Source organism: Chelonoidis abingdonii, chromosome 22 (assembly GCF_003597395.2).
Source record: "Chelonoidis abingdonii isolate Lonesome George chromosome 22, CheloAbing_2.0, whole genome shotgun sequence".
Taxonomy (NCBI): Eukaryota; Metazoa; Chordata; order Testudines; family Testudinidae; genus Chelonoidis; species Chelonoidis abingdonii.
Window position 1 is genome coordinate 12667666 of NC_133790.1, and position 25820 is coordinate 12693485.

The window sequence follows — 25820 nt, forward strand, 5'->3', positions numbered from 1 at the left end:
TTTTTAAAACATGTATTTATACCAATACATCCCCTAGTGTGGGTGCAGTTATCGTTTTATTTCCCTTCCTCTAAGGGAATAGCTACACTAGTGTAAAACATACAACTGTGTCCACACTGGGGGCAGTTGTACCACTTTAACCATACTATCGTTAAAGTGAAAAACCCTTTATGTGTAGACAAGCCCTATGAGGGGGGAAAAAAAAAGATGGAGGGAGGCTAGAATATTATAGTTTAAAGGGCCATTGAGTAACATTTGATCTGTGCTGCGTTGAGAGATATGGACTGGACAATTCATACTGATTTTGTGTTTATTCATTGTTTTGCTTATTTTCTTTTGTTGTTCCACCCAGCTCTAAGAATCCACAACTTCACTGTGCTTCCTTCCCATAATTCTACCTTTGTATATACCAATGACTCTGCCTACTCTAACTTCTCTGCAACCGTAGGTGAGGATTCAAGTATTTTTGTTCTGCGTTTGTCAAATTTGGACTAGTCTGATAATGTTGGGCTCGAAGTTAACACTGTTTGGTTCATTCTTAAATGATCCTCTGGAGTTTATGGGCCAAATTCTGTTCTCAGTTACACTGGTATAAATCTGGAAAAAACTGCTGTGATGTTATTTATTAACTCTGGATTTACACTGAAAACAAGCAGAATTTGGGTTGGCATGTACTGATCATGCAGTTCTTACTCATCTGGGTGGTTCCATTGGCTTCAGTGGGACTATTCGTATGACTAAGGAAAGCAGAGTTTGTCCTCAAAAGCCCAAGAAACCTCAAAACATTTGAGATGAATTGTAAACACGGGCACTGAAAAAATCAGTTGGCATGAAATTTCAATGTAATTTGAACTATCTGTTTAAAGGAGTTAAAAGAACTGCTGTTCTTTATAAACTCTGTTTATAAAGTTAAAAGAAAAAAGAACTGTTGTTTTCTTCTATCTGTAGCCTTTAAAGTAATGTGTTTAAAAAAGAGAGGGAATTCTGGAGGATGCAAGGGAAAAGGGGAGCTACCCATCATGACATTTCTGATTAAAATAATAGAAAAAACAGGTGGAAGACATTCAGGTGTGTTCAGGGTGGTTTTTTTTATTTATTTATTTTGTTTTTTTATGAAAACTGTTTTTACGTTTACATCAGCCAATAGATCAAAGGGAGAATAAGCTGAATGGAAAATGATGACTACTCCGGCAGGCACTTTTAATAAAAACTTACTGGGTCAGAATCTTCGCTTAGTTGCACCAGTATAAACCTGGAGTCACTTCACTGAATTCAGGATGGTTGCTCTAAATTTATACTAATGTAACTCCAGTTGGAATCTGACCAGCTACCTACCTCATAATTATGTATCAATTTACAGCTAGTTGTTAGAAAAACATAAGTGAGCAATGAGATGATGAAGGCAGCATAGGTTTAAGTAGATGCCATTTCAGCTGCTGGAATGTAAGAGAGTAAGTGTTAAAAACAAAAGGACTCCTGTACTGTAGTTTTCTACTCTCTAACAGCAGGAGTGGGCTGGCAACTCTGAACTCTATTAATAATGAACTTCAAATGACCCTGATTCCTTCCAGTCTTCACTGATCTGCTTTATAGTTGTCACACAATAAGATATATTCCATGTGATCATTAAAGAGAGTGACACTGATGCCAAAGGAAATACTATGAAAACAGGAATGTGTAACTCTTTGGGATTTATCCTGGCTAGGTTAATTCAGAGGTTATGCCGCTCATAGAGAATTCAGAAAAGTTTGCTTCACTTCATAATGCTAAAGCCTTAGAAGGATTTAAAGGAGTCAAGTGCCAGCTGGAGTTTAGAGGGTGATCTAGATTTTTTTTTTTTTTTTGCTTTGCCCTTAAGGAAGAGAGGAGATCTGGAAACTGTGTGTGTTTTTATGGACAGTACATTTTGGGTGGAATCAAATGTTTTGGGCCAGATTCACTGGAGGTGTCCTTTACAACTCCCTACACCAGTCTGTCCTCTTTTCCTCAGAGTGGGGAACAGATTATTTGGCTGCTAGCTGCCCCCTCCCCCCCCCCCGTCATGGTTTCAGCTGAATATAGACAGCTTTAAGATTAGGTTCAAGACATACACTATCCTCCAGTCACAGGGGGGAATGCATATGTTGCACCATCTTTAGGGTGATAAAACCCATTCCCTATACATACCCTAGCCATCCCTCTGGATAAATGTAGAGGGAAATGGGGCCATAGCCCTGCCTCTACATCTTTGGGGTGATTCAGGACTGCTGAAGGGTCAAGTCTCTGCATTCTCCTTGCACATAGACTGTTATTGAGTTGGACCCAAGAACAGAGGGCACATATAGAAAAGGCTCCTTATGCTCTGGTCCTTTACCATGCATCTGTGCTAGGGCCATACACAATCTTTCCTTATCTCTGTCATTACATCCTCGTGATTGCAGATACCAACCATAGCCCTGGCTAAGGCTTCTGTATCTCTCAGCTGGGACAACACCATATTACTCTTCCCGCTGCCTGTCCACTGGACAGCCCTACTCCTGACAGTTCCTTTTTCAGAATGCAGTATTTTGGAGAAGACAAAAAACAAAGATCCTGAATTCTCACTATTATAGATCCATGGCACTCTTTGCAAAAGAGGTGTTGTTAACAGTAGTGTCCAGGAGAAATTCCAAATCAGGCAATTACATTCTGCCTGCCTAAATTGCAAATAAAGAAAATCATGTGGTATTTTGTGTCCTGCAGAATGTTACTCAGAACTTATCTTCAGTGTTAAAAAACTTGTGTGTTTTACCTCTGGGTAACTAATATGCATGAGTATCCTGAGGTAAAAACACAGTGAAGACCAAGCACTTCAGTTCTATTGCAAGGTAAATTTGCTAAGGTCTGCCATACCCAGGCCTGTGATTATCTGTGGCAAGTTTACCTCATGATAAACCTAAAGTGCTGTGATTTTTACCTCCAGATAGCTCACCTTCATTAGTTAACAAGCAGTGAAGATGACAAGCCCTAAGAAATCACAAGGAGTTACACATGTTAAATTGAAACAGAGCCTTTTTGGATGCTAATAAAAAGTCATGCCCCTGGGTGTCTCAAATGGTCTAATGTCTTCCTTCAATATATTCTTTTTGATCAAAAATGGTCAAAAAGCCATTTTCTAAAACAGAAAAGGGGTTTGTGGGAAGAAACTAAGTGTCAAAAATTTTCCAGGGGAGGGTGGAGAAGAATTTCCTGATTTAGCTCTTCTTCTGAACAATAGGCCAAAAAACACCTAAGTGCTGCTTGTATTCAGAACTCTGGAATATGTAAACTTCACTCAGACTATTTTCAAGTAATAATTTCTGGCTCTGCTGGTTCAGCTATACAGATGATTTAGTTGAACAGAGGATCAGAGAGGGCAGATAGATATTCTTATAGACTATAAATAAGACTGTAAGCTGTATTTTTTTATTTTATCCTGAAAAAGGGGGATAGAAAGATAAACATACTAAAAATGCTTGAGTCATTTGAGTCATGTCCCAAAAAGCTGTCTGCACACGAGACTATTAAAGGACTATATTTTAATTTTCCTTCCTTAGATATTGTAGAAGGAATGGTCAACAAGGGAATTTACCTCACTGAACCAAAAAGAGTTACCTTTCTCATCTTTGGAAACTCCCAAAACTCTTGCATTAGTAATCCAGAAATGTGTGGACCTGAAGGTGAGTGCTATGCCATCATTATTAGTATGTTTTTGTTATGCTGTAATCCTATTAGATGTCACTAGCTAAGTAGAGTTGGGCCATGTCTGTACTTGGATGACAGATAATCTAGGAGCCTCAAGACACTCTAGGAACTGGTGTCAGCTATTTTTAAAGCACTTTTTTGCTGAAAAAAACTGTTACAAACAGCTCTAATTATTACACAGAGAACATAAAGTTATGAGGTGTAAGTAGTTAACACAAGGTCCTTATTTTGCAAATGAAAGTTCTCTCTAAAGTTCTAATTTCTGACTTTGCCAATTATTGAGTTAAAACAGTTTACAGCTAGATATGAAAAATCCACATTGATTTTTCTCTCATGCATACCAGTTTAAATTAGGAGTAATTCCACTCAAATCAATGGAATTAGGCAGCGTCTAACTGGTTATTGTGAGAGCAGAATCAGGCCTCCTGCATTCCAAAACAATGTCCCTTAGAACTGAAATGCTCCTGCAAACACTGCAGCATATCAAACAGATGTGTTGTCTTGCTGGTTTCAAATTTAGGAGACTTGGTAAAGGGACTTCATACACTAAAGTTGCTTTTCAGATTTAGATGGGTGCTCTTCAACATGCTAGTGACTAAGGACTTGGTCTTTTAGTCATGACAGTGAAGAGGAATTTTGCCTTTATCATCACTGGGTGTAGGACTGGATCCTAAAGCTGTAATACTGAGTTTGATGTGCTACATCTGTTGCTCAAAAAGTAGTTTGTTTTCTTAGTAAAAATTAAAAGACTATCTGATTTCTACAAAGCATCAGATGGGTCATTGCTGATTTTACTTATTAGCTATAGTGCACTCGAGATAGGAATGGCATGAAGCACAAGAAGTGCAGGAGCGTTCTGATGCATATTGCGAGTTTCACTTGATTAGTTCATGTGGAGAAGCCAAGACTGAGGAAAGGCTCTCTTGATTTACTACTTGTTAGTGACTTGCAAAGGCTAAGAGACTGGCAGATAAATGGCCTTGAAGCTTTAGGGACTGTTCTCTGAAATAGGTCTAAAAACATGGTTTCCTTCCATCCCTCCCTGTTTTGTTGTTTTGCCAGACCTAAAAAACCCCAAAATAAACAAAAAAACAAACACAAGGATTTTGCCTCCCCGGATATTGTTTAAAATTAACTTGTGTATTTTTAATAGCCTCGTTATGAATCCTCCTGAATGCCCTTTAGCTGAGCCACATCCAAGAAAGAATGTTAGATCTCACAAGCTATGAGCTGGACGTGGCCAGCTGGACTGGCATCTTGGATGGAATATCTCCAAGATGCTGGATAGTGGTGCTGGCAATTAAAAAGCTGTCGTTCTTCCCTCTGAATAAGAGTCAAATCAATATCTCAACAGGACATTGCATGAGAGCTGGGTGAAATTTTTTGGAGAAAAATGCAGATTTGGAAACACAAATTTTGTGATTTTTGTGTTGGTTTTGCCAAATTGTTTCTGGCAAAAATGAGGTTGGTGGGGGAGAAATCCTGTGAAGGCCAAGTGTTACATTTTAGAAATGACTTTTTTGTTTTGAGATTTTCATTTGACTGGAAACTAACATTTTGCTGATTTCTGAGTTCACCAGAAATGTTAAAATTTTCAATTCGATTTGTCCCAAACTAATTTTCCCCCCATATTTACTTATTGGAATTGCCAATGAACCAAAAAATCAGTTGTTCACAGAGATCTGTATGGCACTGCTTCAGATGACTTTTTTAGGATGAGATGTAAAAACAAGGTCATATCCACTAATGATCCTACAACACTTTTCAAAAGAATAAGGGTGTCAGCCAATATGGACTCAGAGTGGTTAAGGGCCGGATAGCTTATATCAATTGCCAATATGTTTATTATCTTCCCATCTAAAGTTCCCTTTCAGTTGCTTTCAATGGATTTCTTTTTTGTTTCTTGGCCCTATACAGTTGTGTTGTGTTGCTAGTGCTGCCAATGTGTACCATTAGTCAATGGGAATTTTACTGATTTCTGTGGGTGCAGAATAGGATCCCTACATCTCAGCCTGAAGCTGGGATTTTGCTGGCAGGGGAAGTGAAGTTATCTCTGTAACATACGTACTTGGGGCCCAATTCTGCACTTGGTTACATTGATGTAAATCCCCCTGAGCCAAGCAGGCTACTGCAGAGCAGCAGTTGCTGGAGCAGGGAAAACTGGGTGAAATTAAATGGCCTGTGTTATACAGGTCAGTCTAGATGATTAATGGTCCCTTCTGGCCTTACAACCTGTGAGTCTCTGAATAAAGGGTTGTAAATAATATTTGTTGTGAATGTTGCCATTTTTTCTATGAGCAATTATCTTTGGATAAATAGTTTCGTTATCCAGAGCAACTCCACAGAAGACTATTGCATTACTTTGGCTTTACACTGGGTAAATGAGAGTAGAAGGTGGCCCATTGTTTGTAATCTGAAGTTTTGTGAAAGGCCCTCTATTAAATGAACAAACAATAGTGACACAAAATAAACCAAAGCCAGGCTGAAACTTTGGGCCTGCTATGCTCAACAGGCCCCTTATTTTTGCATTTCAGGATAGTTCTGACCTTCCTTATGTCCCTACCCAATACTGTGAATACCCCATTTTAAACTCTTGCATTTCGATAAAAGGATGGATAACACAATTCCACATGACGTCCTTAACTCAGTGCCAGTTATTGTGGGTTAGTTTCCATCCCCTGAATAGCTAATAAAAATACCTCCTAGGTTTCCAGGGGAAGAATTTACCCAAGGCAGCCTTGCCTAAAATCATGCAGCCTATGAGTCAAATGAACTTTTTTAATATACAGTATGTACAATATGCAAGATCAACTTCCATAGGCTCATAGACACTGGAGAGGCTGCTAGAGGCTTTGCCATAGCTGCAAGCCATTGGCATTCACAACCTCTTCTTCTGTTTTTTCCAGCTGTGATATAACATTTTAATTTTTTTGCTTTTGTATTTGGTTATTGAATTCAAAAAACTTAAACAGACTGCTAAAATATTTGCCAGATGTAGTTATAGGGTTGGTGGGGTGTGGTTTAAATAAATACTTCACAGATTGTGGGCCCAATCCAGGCTAAACTGTTCTCTGCTGCCTTATCTCACTATCCACTGCTCCCTATGCGTGCTCCCTTCTTCTTATCTTGAGCAACACCTTTCTTTTTTTCCTCATGTCTCCTCCCTTCTGCTTATTTTTCTTCCACAAATCCTATTTTTCTTTCCTCCCACCGTATCACCAACCTCTTTTCATTACCCTTACCTCTACAGTCCTTCCCCACACTTTCCAAATACTATCATTGGCAATGCTTATCACCCCCCACCCCTCCCAGTAGGAAAACCCAGGAGGATGCTAAAAGGGAAGATTTCTCAGTAAGCTTTTTTTCCCCCTGATATTTCTCCGCATTCATTCCATCAGGTACAGAGGGGGTTGATTATTCCCCACAAAACAGGCTTCAGGCTCGCCCTCAGACCACATGGAGCTCCAAGAATCTGCTTGGATCCCAGGGAATCAATAGGAGGCCAGGGACATTGTTCAAAGTTTCCCATGCCTCTTTCTGACAATTCTGGGTGTCCAGACACCTTCCCTCCAACAGGGTAGTGGGAAATCTGTATGCAGTGGGCTTCCTCCATGCAGGGTCTAGGAGATCTGATTCAGCCTGTAAGTTATAAATACAGGAAAGAAAAAAAAAAAAAAAAAAAGATACAGAACCATTAGGATGATGCCTAACTAACCAAAGGAAACCACATCATCTTTTGTTGTAACCCTTGGCTCTCCTTTCTATTTCCCTATGTCTGTTGTTTTAATTAGCAATGTTGGATGGGATTTTCAGAAGCACTTGTAATTTGGAATGTAGACATGCCCTGGGAGCAGGGTTAAACCAGTGCTGAGCACTCTTGAAAATCCCTCCCATGATTTCTATACTCAGGGACAGATCCTACACATAGTTTATTCATGTAGTAAGTACTATATGGCTGGTAATCTGATGGAAGTACTTTGCCTGCTCCCACAAACACTTACTACCATTGGCCTTTAGTTTGCAAGCTCTTCAGGGCACAGGATTTTTTATTTTTTTTTGTTGGTCTGTAAAGCACCTAGCATGCTTTACGGCCTTCCATGTTGCCAACTTGCATGATTTTTACCATGAGTCTTGCCATATTGGATGCTTTTCTTAAAGCCTGAACTGCTGGAGTTGTGTGAATACAGTACATCAGAATCTCATATTTCATTATTTAAAAAAAAAAAAAAAATCTAGCTTTTGAGGTTGAAGAGAAAAGCTTGAAAATGAGACTCATAAAGGACCAAACACTAGAAGGCAAATAAAAGAACCCAAAATTTCAACAAATCTCTTGGGTTTTTTTTTTTTTTGTTTTTTTTTGAGGGTCTGTTCCTTATGATTTTTGAATATCTGTAGCTGGCAATACTACCCATATCCTTTTAAATCTACAGTGTGCAAAAATTTTATAATAGTTGTAATACATTTCAGTGCTTCCCCAATATTTAATTAAAAAATACCCTTTGGAAAAATTATAAACAGCAGCAAATGGTGGTTTTCATCTTTTGGGTGTTTTCACTTGTCTGATCATCTATTGCTTGATTGTCTCCTCTCAGCATTTTTTTTTCCACTGAGAATATTTTAGAGCCCTCACAGTATGTTGATGCTGTAGAAGATTAAAATGACAAATAAAATTACGGTGCTAGTCACAAATTATCTGGTACAATCAAGGTAATGATTTAGAGAAAAAGACTGAAAATATTACATGAATGAACAAAACAGCTGTAAGATTGATCCCTGCAGTTTCAATGCTTTTTTCATCAATGTGGAATGGTGCATGTGATTTTTATACAGTGTAACTTCTGCAATACCTAAGCCTAATGGGTAAGTTAAGTGGCAGTGTAAATACTGAATTTATTTGCTTTTGTTAATTTAGGCCATTCTTAAGTTACTGACAAGACATGACACAAGATTTATTCATACTAGCGTGTATAGCAAATACTGTGGTACCACTTTTTTAAAAAATGGTAAGAATTCATACAACAGTCAATACTTAGTTGCTACCTGAAAATGGAAGAGTAGAGGTTATTCAGTATTCTGCTGCAGGCATATTTCTTTACACAATACCATATCTTTCTTATATTTTTCATACCGGGGGAAATAAAACCATCAGTAAATCACATTATTTCTACAACTAATAATATAATAATCAGAGTAAATTTTATTTTTTATGGTACCATTCCCAGCACCTCACAAATAAGAACATTAAAACCATAAAATACTGAAATATTCTGAAGATAAAAATGTGAAGAGAAGAATTGCATAAATAGTTAATATTGAGCCACAGCAGTGGGTAAACAACCTTTGCTAAAGGAGGGGTCTTCATGCCTCCCTATACTAAACTAAACCTCTGGCAGTGGTAGGCAAAATGACATCTTTCTTAAGATACAATAAACACATCTCTGTATGCATTGGTTACCTTTGTATGGATTTGCTTTTAAGTAGAGCTGGGTGGGAAATAGTTTTCCAATCCCATGAAAATTTTTGAGATGTCAAAAAAATGTTTTCCTATCCTGAATCCGGAGGAAAAGTTTGAACTCTTGAGCACTTTTTTGAAATGAAAAAACTTTGGGTTTGGGGCAATCAAAACTTTTGGTTTCAATTTTGATCTTTTTAAAATCTTTTTTTAGTCTTTATTAAAATTTTGAAAAAGTCATTTTGACTCAAAAACCCAAAGTTTCCAGTTTGAAAATGTCAAAATGAGATATTTGACAATTTTTGAAACTTTTTTTTACTTGGGAGATTTGATAATAGTGACCTTGTTTTGCAAATGGTTTCTTTTGACAAATCAGCAATTTTCAGTGGAAAAAAATAGTTTGAAAAATTCCTGACCAGCTCTGTTTCTAAGTTTGCCCTAAATGTTGCACAAGAGAGTAATTCAACTGCAGTTTCACAAGAGAACGCCTTTCAGTTACCAGGTGGGAATGCAATAGGAAAGATAGCAATCAGCCAATATACCATAACTCAGATTAAAACAAAAACCACCAACCCAGACCATAACTGACTCCTGATCTTCTTAAATCAGATCCTGGATAAGAGCTGCCACATTTACATTACACCTTGTCTCAGCCTGATGAAACTTCCCCTCATCAAAATTTAGAGTCCTCAGGCAATTGTGTGCATCTACCCTGGATAGGTATATAATCTCCATTATTCTAGTAATGGAGCGCCTCAGAATCTTTAACGTATTTATCCTCTCAACACTCCTGTGAGGCAGGGCAATGCTAATATCACCATTTTACAGATAGAGAATGGAGGCACAGGTGGACTAAGTTACTTGTCCAAGGTCACACAGGAAGTCTGTGGTGGAACAGGGCCTTGATCTCGGGTTCACGAGTTCCAGGCCAGTGCCCTACCCACTGGACAATCCTCTCATCCCCTCTCCTAACCTCTCTCCTGCCAGAGCCTATCAAAGTGAAGGAAAGTTTCTCCAATGCTGAATTTCTCACCATTCATAATAAATTTGCTCAAGGACCATAGTTGGGGGAATGGAGAGTTGGAGACATAGACAGCTGGGTATTAGCAGAATTAACCCAAGCTGCACCTACCCTAATGCATGACTCTTCTAATTAATATTAGACACTATGGCTGAGATTCTTAAAGCTGTCCCAGGGGATTTGGATGCCCAAATCCTACTAGATATAATGGGAATTGGGCGTCCAAATTCTAAAAGAATCTCAGCCTATATTACATTGTAGGCTCCATTGCTCTACCCGTATTCCTGTGGGGCTCTGGCTAGTGCTGTGTGAATTCAGAACTTGCCCCAGGTCACCAAAAAGTTTATGGAGGTTTGTAAACCTGGGACAGATCTGTGCAAACATTTAGTCCTTCCTCCTAGGAAATTTCGGGGTGGGGAGGGTGTTTTTGATTTGGGGTTAAAACCCTGCTAAACTCTACAGTGTTGGAGTTTTGTCTCTACCTTTTTTTTGGTTCATCCTAACTAAAATCTAAAAGGGAGAAGAAACAAACTTAGAGTAGGAGGACTTACATGACCTGAAATCAAGAGGTGTTAGTGGAATTCCCAGATCCTTAAAGCTGATGACTTTTGGTGCAGGACGTAAGCAATAACTCAGATCTGTCTCAGGGCTTGTCTACACAGTAAGGTTGTGCGCACTATGGGGGTATGATTTCTAAACTGCACTAACATGTTGTGCATTAAATGGTCTGTGTAGACTCTGCTGGTCTCTAGTTTTAACATAGTGCAGTACTACAGTACATGACAGATGTTAATCACATAGCTTAATGCACTAACGGAAGGCTGTCACATACTACAATGATTAGCACTGTATTGACCCTGAATAAAGTAGAATAGAAATGTCCCTGAGGACAGTAGTACATTTTGGTTTTATTTGCTCCTGCTGATAAGGCCATGAAGCAACACATGAGAAGCAATGAAGGTGCATAAAAATGTAGGTACCTTCCTTAAAGGAGAAGCTCTACTCTCATCTGAGCTGAGGGCATTGTGACGATTTTGGTTTTGATCTGGGGAAGTCCTATGTATGTTGTTGGAAGTAATAAGCCTGTTGTAAGTGACAAAGCGCTATGGTTCAACTCTTGCATTCCTTCCCCTCCTATCTATTTCTTTTTATTTTGTTTTCTTTAGCTGTCCAGGGTTATTACAGACATCTGTCAAGACAGGATGTCATTTATATTTGACCATGAGGAATTTTTATATGCAGTCCAACTATTTGGACAAAATTACTTTCCTAAATTCTGTGTGGATTTTTATGATGAAGTTTACAATGAGCTCATTTAGTTTCACTTTTAGGTTCATCATTTCAAAAAGCGATAAAGTGCATTTAAGGAGGATTTAAGGTTTTATTCTAAACTCCTGAGCTATCATTCTTTTTTATGGTGCTTATATGGCATATACTGGATGGTTCGGTAGCTCAGGTGTTAGCCTTGGACTAAGGAGACCTGGAAGTTCCCTACAATAGATAGACATAGCTGACCTCTGGGAAAATGTGTGGTAAGTCAAGGTGAAAGGACTATGATCTTACACACTAAGTAGGTCAGTATTTAGATGGCAGACATCCAAGGGAAACTCAAATTGGTATGGTGTTTTCAGCAGGTGACTCTATTTTCTCCAAGTTAGTATTGAATCAATGCCTCAGCCTTTTATGAGTGCGCAGTGTCTTACGGGAGCTACTTTTCAGATGAGACATGAAACCAAAGTCTGCTCTTGACTAGAGCTGTTCAAAACACTTGCATCAGATCCTGAAGCCAGCTGAAGTGAGCCTTGGGCTGGGGGTAACCGCATTCAGAAGCTTCGGCTTATGCTGACAGAGATTGGGCAAACACGGGCTGATGTTGTTCGCATACTGATCAATAGCTAGAAAGCTGGTAAGAGCCAGCTAATATTTTAGTGGTGGATAAAATGACTCTTTTCTATATAAATGTGTAAGGCACATTGGGAATGATGCTTAGCTGCTATGTAGTGCTGGGTGCCATTAAAAGGATCTAGACAGACAGACAAAGAGAGAGTAAATAAGTTTCAGAGTGGTAGCCATGTTAGTCTGTATCACCAAAAACAACAAGGAGTCTTCATGGCATCTTGTTACTCTCAAACGTGCCACAAGGACTCCTCGTTGTGTGTGTTGTTTTTTTTAATAGATTAAAGAGGCAAAATGTACATATATATATTCGGCAATAACAGTCCGTATCTTTTTCAGACACACCCATATGACAACAGGAATATTAGGACTTGTCATAGGGTGCTCTGTTACCCGCTGAAGTGCCTACTTCTGGCCGCATCTGGGATTACCTCTGCCAGTCCAACATCCCTTACTGCAGTAGCTTACTCCAGTCTAGCTCTTGCAGTCTCACTCGTCAGCTGCTCCTGCTTCGTGGCTTGGCCCGCCAGCCAGCTCATTGTAGTTCTCCCCTTTCAGGATATCAAAGTCTCTTGAGACCCACTGTCCCAGGCAGTCTTTCTGCTCACTGCCTCTTCATGGCACCATTGCCCAGTGGCTGGTAAGGGAATCCAGGCCTGCCCTCTACATGGGGTTCCAACCCAGGGATCCTACAACAAGCAGACATGGTCAGCCCAGTCCTAAACCTTACAGATGCAGCCTTAAGTTACTTCCTATGTGGCCTTCTCTCATCCTGAGTGACCACATCCTCCTCCTACTCTCAGCTACTGGGCTTTATCCAAGCCTCTGCTGTTCCTCTCCAGCTGAACCTCATCTCTGATTAGTGCTCATTGCTCCCTGGTTGCTTTTCCAGGTGAAGCCTAGGTGGTTAATTGGCTCATCTGACCCCCTTAACCCCCCTCATGCCTTCTGTGGGGTACCCCATCACAGAACTGAATGCAAGCGGCCTGCTGGAGGTCCACCGGAGCCACGTGCCATGCGACCGGCAGAGCGCCCTACACGGCATGCCGCCCTGCTTGGGGCAGCGAAATATCTAGAGCCGCCCCTGCAGGCAGCTGGGGGAAAGAGGGCTTTTGAACACTGGAGTGGGTTAGGTTTGCTTGAGCTTTCCCTAGCACTAATAAGAATCAGTGTGCCATACAATGTTTATAGGTTTCTACCTATCAGACTAACTGGTGGGTTCAAACCTCAGCTGGGTTACTCTCCCATGTTGCTACTGGATAGCTTAAAGTCCTATTTTATTTAGTCAGCCTATAAATACTTGCCGCTAACTATAACTAAAATCATCAAGGCAGATGTTTTGACTGCACACAGCAAGTCTCCTTCTAGTCCGATATCTTGTTTGTGTGCATTTCCCTTAGGTTTTATTCTTCTTAGCACTGCATGCCATTATTCCCCAAGATGCGTGTTTTTTAGAAAGCAGTTAGTATAGCCACTTTCTTTTTAATTGCTCCTGTCTACAGAGCCTCTTTACTGCAGTGCTGAGCTGTGGACACTTCCTTTGCTGTTTGCCATTCAAGCAGCATTCCTAGGTCACCTTTGTTAAAGAAATACAGTTATCAATGTGAAGATTTGTGCAATTTTACAGTACAAGAATATTCCAAAACCTTCCGCTGAACTTAGAGGGACTAATTGTGAGTGAAGCTACTCACATGTGCAATTGTTTGTAGGATCACACTTGTAGTCAGGAGGTAATGCTTGATTTTTGTGCTGAGTTGAGAATCTCAGACTGGGGAAAATAAAGGTTTCTGGTTATGGCTTTGTAAAAGCTGGTATCCTTTCCTGTAAGACAGTATCCCTTCCCATCACACTGATGCTCTCTTCCCTGCATTAACCAGAGGGAAGAGGCATTATGATCATAGGATTATAGGTGCAATACCTGTAAGAACTGTAGCATAACCAGCTCCTCATTTATGATTTTTTTTAAAGTTTAAAAATATTAGCATGGCCAATCTATTTTTGTAGTTATGACAAAGTTTGGATACTTGGGTAGTGATGGGTATTGTGTGCTGTGTATGTGCCAGTTCATTATAAAACCAAGGGCAGATCCTTAGCTGGTGTAAAAGTCATTGCTCCATTGCCGTCAAAGTGGTCATAGCCCCATTGATGCCCTCTGACGATCTGCCTCCACGTGCATATTTGCTGTGTGTACTCTACTGTAGAATGTTTGATGCTTTTTAATCCCACCTGTTTCTCATTAGTAACATCTCTTCTCTCATTTGCTTCCATCAGGAGTAACATTTTCCTTTTTCTGGAAGACTCAGGAGCAGCAGGCTAACTTTCCCCCAGCCTATGGTGGACAGGTCATTTCCAGTGGTTTCAAAATCTGCTCAAGTGAAGATGAAGGCTCTCTGGAATTTTATGCCCGTGGGAATTCAATGAAGTGGGAGGCAAGCTTTAGTCCCCCAGGTAAAGTTCAGTTTCATTCTCGAGGATTCAGAATGGAGATAAAGTAGTAAGGGAGCAGTGCTCATCATCTGGATAGAAAGAAAAGAATGAGGAAGTAGGTGGATACATGAAGGATGGATAGGCTTCACTTCCCAAGAGAGAAAGCAGGTATTAGAAGTCAGTGACATTGTTCAAGTCACCATCCAAGGATCTAGGATCCTGCATTCCCCAGTCGTTAGTGAAGTAAAATTCTTATTGACATCAGTGGAAGAATAGGGGTTTACCTGAAAAGGAGCAAGTGAGGAGTGCAGGATGAAGCCTTTGGAGTCCTCACTCAATGCATTCATAAGCTGGGAGTCCAACTTCCCATTCTCTTTAATTTTAAACCTCTCTGGTAACCCTTTTGGGTAAGCATTCCATGAGATGATACATGTTGGCCATTTGTATGGTAAGAATGAAGTCCTGGAAATGTATTTGCATGATTATTAGTAATGTATTTTAAAATGAATATCTTATTTCTGTCTTCTGATCCAGAATGCAGGTTACTAATTGAGAAGTAATGGGATCTATTGTTTAGAAAAGGGCACTCCTCTGTAGCTGTGATGTTTAATAGTTTGTAAAAGTGTTTTGCCAGGAAAGCTGTTGCATGTATGTAGTTATAATAATTGTCACAGGGATTATTTACATATTCTCTAGTCCTGAAGTCCTTATGCAGCCCTCACTGAAGTGGGAGTTTTGCCTGAGATAGGACTGAATAAGGACTTTAGATCTGGGCCCATGGTATAATTTATGCAATTGCAATGAGCCTCAGGAAGGATTCAGGCAAAATGTCACTGAAGCCAGTAAGGGTTCTGCCAAAGTATGGACTGTCCCTTATGAATAAACAGTTAATGCACATGATATCATTGCTCCATAATTCAGTGTCGACACTTCCTTTATAGCTCCATTGCATTGCACAAATGAAATGCATTTTAACTAAAATTTATTGAACAGGAAAGAATGTAAATGAGGTTGATTCATGGATTTTACAGAGAGTTTTAATGTTTTGCAGGTCCTTACTGGACTCATATTCTCTTCACGTGGAAATCAAAAGAAGGTTTGAAAGTCTATGTCAATGGAACTCTAAACACCACCGACCCAAATGGGAAAGTTTCCTACAGCTATGGGGACCCCAACGCAAATCTGCTGACAGGGACAGAGAATGATCAGAGCAAACGCTATGTGAACGGGGCTTTTGATGAGTTTATCATATGGGAAAGAGCACTCACCCCCAAGGAAATTGAACTATACTTTACAGCTGCTATTGGTAATTGGGAGCATATTCTGATTGTATAAATGTTGATTTTTTTTAAAAAAAAGTTCAGCTGTTAAACCAGCTGTGCTAATAGCCAATAATTTATAGGTATAAATGTTCGTAGGAATCACTTTGTCAGTTTTAAGGGAGGCATTTGTTTCTCATCCTGGGGCACAGCCCCTCAGACGTGTCACCAAACGGCACCCACTAAGTCTCACCTCATCTATTGGCTGGAAGAAAACCTCAGCAGAATCCAACCATTGCTAGGACAACCAAGCCACTTCCTTTTAACTAATGTCACAACAGCAAAGGGACCTATTTTAAAAAAAGTCAACCTTGTGACTGTCTTGGGGAAGCCTTCATTTCATTCCTGAAATAGCAATAATATTTCAGTGCTGTGTCTAAAAATATTAAAAATGATGTTTTAAATAAATGTATAATTTTTAATCAGGTTAGCAAAAATTGCTGTGGTGTCTGATTGTTGTATCTTTCACAACAAACCGGTATTACTATAACACCATCAAATCCAAAACTACTATAAATCTCACTTCCTGGATTAATAGAACACAAGGATGTTATGTTACTGAACAAAAGTGCTCTAGATTTTTAGATTGCCCCAGTCCATCTATATGTATGTGCTGTTTCACTGTCAGACAAGTATGGCTTTTGTATAAATATACCAGGATAGTAACTTTTTTTTAACCCCTTCAGTGTTCGTGAATACACAGTTGTTGTTCCCAAGTCCCCCACCTGCCTCCATGTACCATTTCAAATAGTGGATGCAGCTTGGAAAGACTTTGCCAGGGATGTTCCCATGGTTGCAGTATGCAAAGTGTTAGTCTCATATTATTTTGCTCCTAATTTTGCATTCTTTGGCTTAAATTTGAAAACCATTTGAGAAATTAGACCCTGCACCCAATATTGCATTGTTGTAGGCTTACAAAGGCTAGTTGCAAGACATTACCGCTTATGGCTGAGATTTTCAAAGGGGCTTAAGGGAGTTAGACACCCAATTCCCACTGAACCGTATATTTTTGAAGAGTTACACAGGGTTTTAACTGTGACACTCCCCACCTCTGCTGATGCTCTGAGAAGAGACATGGATGCATCCCTAAGTGTTGCTTTGCAACTTTAGAAGTTTGTGTTATGTTTCAAACTCTTGGAATTAAAAAAAAAAAAAAAAAATGTCACAAGTTTCACAATATTTGATATTTTTCCCCCCTTAAATCCCCAGTTCCTAGTGTTTATGTGAGAATCTTGCCTTTCATTTAGAAAACAAAAGCAAGTTTTTGGCCTCATGGTTACAGAGAAAAGCTTGACCCAAGTGGGCCCTAAAGGCTCAGAAGCTGGAAGGTGAACAAACAAACAAAAAGACCTCAAATGTATTATTGTTTAAAAAAACCTTGTTTTTTAAGCCAATCCCATTATTTTTAGAGGCCTGGCTCATGATTTTTGAACACTTGTGGTAGGTGTTACTGAGTGTGCTTCTTTCTCATGGCTCTTTTCTCACAAGTGTTGATGTCCATGCAAGTTGATTGGTGAAATTGTAACATGATCCATAGAAACACTAGTGGTTGTTGAGAGTGGCATGCTATATAATGAGCCAAAGTTATCCTTGGTATAAATTCGGTGAGCTCAGTGGAGTTTCACTAGAACAAATTTGGGCTAATTTTATCAAAAGCTTAATTACGAAACCCACTTTTTAAAAAATTGAATGAATAGCTATGCAATGTTACATAACAAATACCAGTAATATCTGACAATTGTGCCCAAATACCAAAATAATGAGCATAATATACATTCTGAGAGAGAGTGTTTTACTTTTCTGGTCACAAATGATCCATAAATCCGACACATGCAATGGAATCAATATGTTTAACATGGAACTGCTGGAGGGCATCCAAAAATCTAGTTTATACTTTTTTGTCTAAATAAATCATTTATGACATATTCGTATGGTAACCTTCACTGAGTGTAGTAATAGCGAGTGACATTTATTGGTAAAGCCAGGCTGATTAAAAGCAGCTTTCTCTGTTGCTTGAAGTCAGCTCAAATAGCTAATGGAGACATTATCTGAAATGGTGCTCAGACTTCTTGCAGATGCCATATTTTAAAAGCAAACTGGAATGTCGGTTGGTTTGAGGCTTGTTTTGTACAAGACTCACGTGCTTGCTCATCAATAGCTACCATCCTTTTGTTATGCTCTTTTGTTCTGACTTCGGGTGATGTGCTGGTCCCATTGACTTCCGTAGGACCCTCTATTGATTTCATTTGGGCCAGGGACTTCACCCTTTGCCTAGTTCTCAAAGATTTTTGTTCCTGAAGAGCCATCCATTGATTTTTTTTTTTTTTTTTTTTTTTCTTTTTTTTGTTCTAGTGTTTCAATGCTCTGGATGGCATGTTCCTATTACCACCCCATCCAGGGCCGGCTCCAGCATTTTTGCTGCCCCGGGGGGCAAGGGGAAAAGCCACGATCGGCACTTCTGCGGCTGAGGGACCTGCCACTGAAGAGCTGGATGTGCCGCCCCTTTCCGTTGGCCGCCCCAAGCATCTACTTGCTGAGTTGGTGCCTGGAGCCGGCCCTGACCCCATCAAGAAATTTAGGCTCAAAATATACATTTTTTTTATTTGTATTAAGTTACATTATTACCTAGAGGCCCAGAATCAGACTGGAACCTTACTGTGCTAGGTGCTGTGCATACACCTAATAAGAGACAATCCCTGTTGTGAAGAGCTTCCAATCTAAACAGAAAAGACAAAGTGTGGAAGAAAGGAGGTAGTACTACGTGGAGTACTGAGGCACAATTTACTTAAGTCTCATTGATTCGCTGTGGCAGAGCTGAGAATTGAACTTGGATCTCCTGTCTCCTTATGCACAATGTCAACCACCTTCTCTTTGTATAGATGTTTTTCATGGATTTAAAACTCCATTGAAATCAGTTTTTTGTTTTAAATTTAAAAACACTGCTTCCAGTGTTAGAAATCCAGTCGAAACAGTGTTGGCTAGTATATAAGGACTAGAAAGTAAAACTGACTAGAAACAGGAAATGAAACTGATCTAGTTTCAATATTGGAACTCAGGAAAATGCAAAACGAATTGCATAATCCTGGCTTGAATTTCTCAGAATTGCATTGTGAATGTTTCTCACAGATCTTTTGTTTTAGTTTTTTAAAATGTATTTATTGCAGGAAACTTTTTTAATTATAATTTCTTTTTCCTAGGCAAGCAACTTTTGCTTTCTTCAACACCTCTCTGGCCCATTATGACAACCACTACAAATCCTATGGTAGGAAAGTCATCCTAACTCTTTTCTTTGACGTCAACAGTAACTTCATTTCTCAATCTTCTTTTGCTTTCTTGATATCAAAATGTGTGTGTATTACAGAGAGGTAGCAGCCTTTCCATGGTTTAGGTCACATCTGGTTTTCATTTTACGAAAGGGGGGAAACTTTTTTTTAAAGTGATTTATTTAACAGAGGATTAGAGCTGATTTAAAGGGTCAAAGGGCAAAAAAATCCCTCTTCTGCTGTCTCTTATTCAAAACTTTGAACATTTAAATTTTGGAAATAGTTAAATGGGGAAAATCATGAAAATATTGCAAAATGTTTTTCCTTTTTTTAAAAAAAATTGTAATTTGAAACATTTAACCAGATTTATAACAATTTTTTCTTTCATTTGTTAAAGGAGGTATTTGCATTATAAAGCAGAAAGAATCCCTGTGGCACCTTACATAGACTAACAGAATGTGGAGCAGAGCTTCGTGGATGCATGACATGCATCGCGACAAAGTGGGTATGCCCCACATAACTCGAGCTCAAACGTCTGTTAGTCATAGGTGCCAAGAGGATTCTTTGCTGCTTACAAATCGACTAACAACGGCACCACCCTTCTGATACTTGCATTAAATAGATGTTTAAGAAATAAATACTAAAGTGTGTTAATATTTCTAAAACAAAATGACTCACCTTTTCAACCTGGTGTACTGTGTTAAGATCTGGGTATTAAAATCCTGAAGGTTTATTCTTGTCATAGAGGCCTTTCAGGAACTAGGTCGGCAGGACCTAAATTTCTAAATGAAAAGAAACAAGCAGACAACAAATTTCATTTCAGCCGCATTTATATGGTTTCATGTCTTTGTTACATGTGTGTGAGAATATCATCTAATTGGTATGTGCATATTATACTAACTATTTATCTTCAATATGCTTATTGGTCTATTGTGCATAATCAGAGCCTTACAATTTACTCTGCTCGGCCCTACTGAAAGAGGGAGCTCAGAACCAGAGCCTCTCATTATCTCGTGTGCAGGATGAGACTAGGGATTAAGCAAAAGTAAACCGTTTTTCTCCCCTTCTCTGGCCTTACTGCCAAGAGACATATATAAGATCAGTCCTGGAGATCATCTTGCATAATGTGAAGGATTGGAGAGAATTAGCCCTAAATGCTTACTTGACATTCCCGTAAGTTGGAGAGCTATGGAAATAATGGGCTGGTTACAACATGAAGTGATGACACAACGTTGTTGTCTTTTAGCTCTCCCACAGGATGCCTATCAGCCTATCTCATAACTAAACTAGACTGAGGAAGAGGAACTTCCAGTACCAGAGACTGCTCCAGTAAACCTGGAAAACATATCGCCAGTTAACCCAAAAATTCCCCGTCAGAAAATACGGCCTTTCCAACCTGAACAGTGTCAGTTTTTCTTCAGTTTTAGGTGGATGCAAAGACCTTGATTTTTACCTCTCATTTGCTGAATTGTAAATTCATTTGAGAGAGATTGTTGTTCATAAAAAATGCATATGTAAAACGCCCCAAGACAAACTATTTAATCAGGTAGCCGAAAGTCAGCTGTCATGAGACAAGACTAGTTTAATTACAGGGCTCATCAGCTGTGTTGGGATAATCATGTAATACTGGCACAAAATGGTAGCATCTGAGCACAATGGTTCTGGTAAATATAATGTCTATTAGATGGATGACTGAGAAGGAACAGATTCACTATCTTGTGAAAGCGAACCTTTTCTGCTATGTTCAAAATGTAGGAATTCTGGAAAATATTATATCCCCGGAAAAAACTCATCTTCTGTGTACCAATTTAATCAAAACCAGGGCTCGATCCTGCAGTCTGGCACTCAGGCAAATTCCCACTCTGAAATCGGTGGAATTCAGGATCAGGCCCATAGTCCAGATTTTTCCTGAAGATTTTTTTTGGGGTTTGGTTTGGTTCTTTCTCTGTGGAAATATTTAAACATTACATTCCTGATGCATGAAGCAGAGGTCAACTTCCTGTTAACTGTTATGACACCAGCTCATTTGGAATGATGGCACAATTCCCTGATTTCAGCAAGCTAGAAAAGCCAATTATTACAGTAATCAGTGGCTGGTCTTACAATGATTGGGTTTCTCTACCAATGCCATCCCCGTGGACTTGTGGGCAAAATGATGTGCAGACAGAAAACAAGGAAATGTAAGAATCTTTTAGCAAAGCCTGCTTTGGAATCTATCCACAGGTTCCTAATCATAATGGATGAGACTTCTGTCCATTCACCCTGAATTGATTGGTTAAGGTCTTTGTTGGTCTGTAGCTAATTCCCGCAGAGAACAGCCACGAGCGGGGCATATACATTTTATGTCAAGATGATGTAAAGTTGGGGCCAGGTTGTCCAGTGCGGAGTAGTCATGAGCTGCGAGCAGAGAGAGGGAGGCAGTTAAGTGCTATGCAAAACTTTCCTGCTTAGCTAGCATGCATTGAGTCTGACAAAGCTCTGTTCATGTGCATTCTAATACTTAGCCAGGCTCAGTGTGTAACAACAGAGGGGGCAAACTACAGGCCACATCTGGCCCATGGTATCATCTTGCCCGGCTCCTGAGCTCGCCGGCCAGGAGGCACCCCCAAGCCCCTCCCCAGCTGTCCCCACCTCCTCCAAAGAGCCACGCCGCCTGCGTCTCCTCCGAGCAGAACGTGGACAGTGTGTCTGGCTCTGGTGGCGTGGCAGCCAGAACATGCTGCCTGCATCTCTGCTCGGGTGGTAAGTGGGTGGGGCCGGGGGGGTTGTAATAAGGGCGGGGGACCCCGGGGGGCAGTGAGGGGGCAGGGGGGGTTGAATGGGGTGGAGTGTTCTCTGCGTGGGGGCAGTCAGGGGATGGGGGGAGTTGGATAGACGTGGGGTCCCGGGGGCCTGTTGGGAGTGGAGATGTGGATAGGGGCCAGGGGGGCAGTCAGGGGACTGGGAGTAGGAGGATTGGATAGGGGTTGGGGTCCCAGGGGGCAGTTGGGGTGGGGGGTCCCGGAAGGGGGTAGTTAGGGGACAAGGAGCAGAGAGGTTGGATGGGTCGAGGGTTCTGAGGGGGGCAGTCGGGGGAGGGGCTGTTTGGGGTGGCACAGCCTTCCCTATCCAGCCCTCCATCTAGTTTTGCAAACCCAAGTTTGCCCACCCCTGGTGTAGCAGGAGGCCAAGGATCTGATGCTCTGGGAATCCTCCCATTTCTCTCCCCTCTTCCTCAGTGACCTAACAAAGCCTCTCTGGAACAGCGCTGCTGCATTTTGTGGCCTGGAAAAGCGCTCCTCCTTCCATCCTCCTGGCATGTGACTTGGCAGTGGAGATTGTGTACTGGGCCCAGGCTTCCATTTATACCCTCAGGTTGAAATTCTGGGCTGAACTTTTCAAAGGAGCAGCACAGATATTGCATCCATGGCTGAAAAGGGGCCTCTTGATCCTGGTTGCTCTGGGGGCTGGAGAGGCCTCTAACTTAGACATCCTTGGGGGCTTGTCTGAATTATAGAATAATTGAATCATAGAAATGCAGGGCTGGAAGGGACCTCGAAGTCATCCTGTCCACCTCCCTACACTGTGGCAGGACCAAGTAAACCTAGACTATCCCTGACAGCTTTTTCTCCAACCTCTTCTTAAAACCCCACAGTGATGGGCATTCCACAACCTCCTTTGGAAGCCAGTTCTAGAGCTTAACTACCCTTATAATTAGAAAGTCTCTCCTAATATCTAACCTAAATCCCCTTTGCAGGTTAAGCCCATTACTTCTTGTCTTACCTCTAGCTGACATGGAGAACAATTGATCACAGTCCTTTTTGTAGCAGCCCTTAATCTATGTGAAGACTATCAGGCCCCCCCATTAGTCTTTTTTTCCTGAAGTCTAACAGCGCTCAATTATCTTAATCTTTCCTCATAGGCAGCAGCCTCCTGTGCATCGCAGCATTGACTGGAATCGGTGCAGCACTGCCTGAGCCCACCCTCAATGCCTGGGTGTGCAAAGGAGTCCTCAGAGAAGAGCCTTATGGGCGTCTTCCATGGTGTTTTTCACCATAGGAATCCTTGCCCAGTCAGAACCAGGGCTTTAAAGGCCCTTTAAACAATGTAAAATAAGATGGACTGGGAGAGGGATCTTGCCTTTTGATCTCGAAGTTCTTACACATGTATAACACCCAGTTAAATAGTGAGAAAATTTGGTGTGCACTGTGATTTCTAGATCCGTGTGGTCTCGAGGTTCAGATATTCAACTGGGGATCAGGAGACCTGGGTTGTGGTCCCAGCTCTGCCACTGATGTGCTGTGTGACCCTGGGCAAGTCACTTCCCCTCTCTGTGCCTGTTTCCCCTCCCACCTGTTGTAATCTCTATTTAGATTGGATGCTCTCTGAGGCAGGTACAGTCACTCACTATGTGTTTGAACTGTGGCTAGCCTCATCTGGAGCCTCCAGGTGCTAGTGTAACATAGATAATAATCAGGTTAAACAAATGGAAGGAGCCAGAGTTATACTGTGTGCTTCCTAACAGCCTGCTCTGAACTACTGGGCAAACATGTCCATTTCCACATGGATTTAATTGACTTCACTAGCAAGCTCCACTCAATTCCAGTGTTTTCAGTGACCTCAGCTGGGGTGTAATATAGGAGATTCACTGGAATGTTGTTGTTTGTTAAACTATTACTTTTAAAATCTTACCATACAAAAGATTGAGAGAACTTCCAAGCAGGAATGACTCTGTGACTTCAATCAAAATGTGTTTGGTCCTTGTAAAATGGATTGTGGAACTCTTAATAGACAACTGCCTTGAATTTTTACCAGGGGATGTAGTGGATGAATCAGTAATCGGATAATGTGATCCTATTTATCTTTAGGCTTTCTTGAAAGCTGTTGAAGATTTTCTTTTGTTACCCAGCTGGATTGGCATATTGGAGGTAAGACACATGATTTAAATTTGTAGATTAATTCAGGTGCATATTGGATAGTAATAACACTGGTTGCATCTATTATCCTTCAGCCTGGGGTTTCTGACAGTACGACTTATTTGCGCTCTCATCTGTGCATCCAAAGTCAAGGTAGCAAATGTTAATTTTGTAATGGTTTGTTGAGAGTTAAAATAAGATAGCTTCTGTGCTACTGCTCTGAGAGATTCCATAAGGACTGGCAAAAAAGTATAAAAAATGAGGTTTACAAAGGAATGGGCAATGTCAGTGAAACAGGTATTTAACAAAGATGATTTCTACGTGGAATTTAGTCTACTTGGCAGTTTCTTCTTGAAAGTGGGCCTTGTAAAAGAGCGAATGTATTCCCTGCATATGGATATTTATAGGACTTTTTAAAAGCATTTGCCTTTTTCCCCATTTTAAATTGTATCTTGTGCCTGGGAAGCCATCTCCATATTTACAAAATGGATACAACACAGGCAACAATTCTTCCCGACTAACACTCTGGGAAAGATCGCATTTGAATTAGGAGCTGAAAGGATACTTTCATCTTCATTCCTGTGCAGTGCTTGCTCTCAGCTTTCCTTTTAGTTATGCTGGAGTAAATCAATTCAGTGGTGTTATTCTGGATTTACACCCGTGAAAGGAAGAACTGAATTTGACCCATGTGTGTTTTGAACAGCTATGATAGCTTAGTTTCTCCATCTGTGTATCTTGTTGCTATGATGTCATAAACCAGTACTATGACATCACTGTATGTTGAAATGGAAATGTTTGTATTGTGTAACAAGTTGAAGATTATGGACAGAGCTTCAGCTAATGTAAATCAGCATAGATCCATTGATTCTGACGATGTATAAGCTGAGAATCTGGCCACATGACTTTACTGAAATGTTAAGGGCCCACTCCTCCTGTCCTTGTCCACGTGTGTCATCAAATGAGTAAAGACTATTCACTGGATTAAGAGTGTGCAGGAGCTGACCTTTGGGTGTCATTCTTTGCGGTGCAGAGAGATGCTAATGGGAAGTGCTCCAGAGTTTCTCAGTGTTTGTCAGGATCAAGTTTTAAGGAGGCAGGAATGTGGGATTGGACATTAAAAAGGGAGGGGGAGTGGATAGGCTATGACAAATCACGCTGTAGTAGACTCATAAATGGCTTTGGTGAAAGATGTGGAAAGCCAATGGATTTAAGTTCTTAGACTGAAACTTGGCAGCTTTCTCCAACATGAAAGCTTCTCTTGAAAGAAACAACCAAATGGATTTAATAAAATATGTTTTAAAAACTATATATTCATTCTGAGCCTGGAAGGATGCTTTCCAGCCAAAATATACACCTCTTGAAAATAGGTATTTGTTAGGGGAGTGCTGATGGAACTCTAATGATGGCCAAGATATATTTAAACTCCTGATTTGATGATGGTGGTATCTGCTTGTTGACTTAGACGCCAGTTCCTGCCAGTCTTGATGCATGGAAACAAGCATTTAAATCATTCCTCAAATAACTTCTTTAATGCAAAGCTTGATCATGCTCGATGGTGAACATCATCCATTCAGCTGATGGCAATGAAAGTCAAGGTTCATTCAGCACCTCTCAGGAGACTCTCAGTACTTTGCAAGATCAGTCTCTGAGGCCACGTCTACACTACGGGATAATATCGAATTAGCTAAAATCGGTTTTATAAAACTGATAAATTCGATTTCATGCGGCCACACTAGGCACAGTAATTCGGCGTTGTGCGTCCATGGTCCGAGGCTAACGTCGATTTCTGAAGCGTTGCATTGTGAGTAGCTCTTCCGTAGCTATCCCATAGTTCCCGCAGTCTCC

General features: G+C 40.5%; 1 protein-coding gene across 1 annotated transcript in view; it reads left to right on the plus strand.

Moving 5' to 3' along the window:
* The window catches only part of ADGRD1 (adhesion G protein-coupled receptor D1), a 266747-nt gene that overhangs the window by 9185 nt on the left and 231742 nt on the right, over nucleotides 1-25820 (plus strand). Inside the window, exons 4-9 of the mRNA XM_032805984.2 lie at nucleotides 353-448; nucleotides 3555-3677; nucleotides 14343-14519; nucleotides 15550-15804; nucleotides 19015-19079; nucleotides 23928-23987. Of these exons, the coding sequence (XP_032661875.1) occupies nucleotides 353-448; nucleotides 3555-3677; nucleotides 14343-14519; nucleotides 15550-15804; nucleotides 19015-19079; nucleotides 23928-23987 (776 nt within the window). The remainder of the gene's footprint in view (nucleotides 1-352; nucleotides 449-3554; nucleotides 3678-14342; nucleotides 14520-15549; nucleotides 15805-19014; nucleotides 19080-23927; nucleotides 23988-25820) is intronic.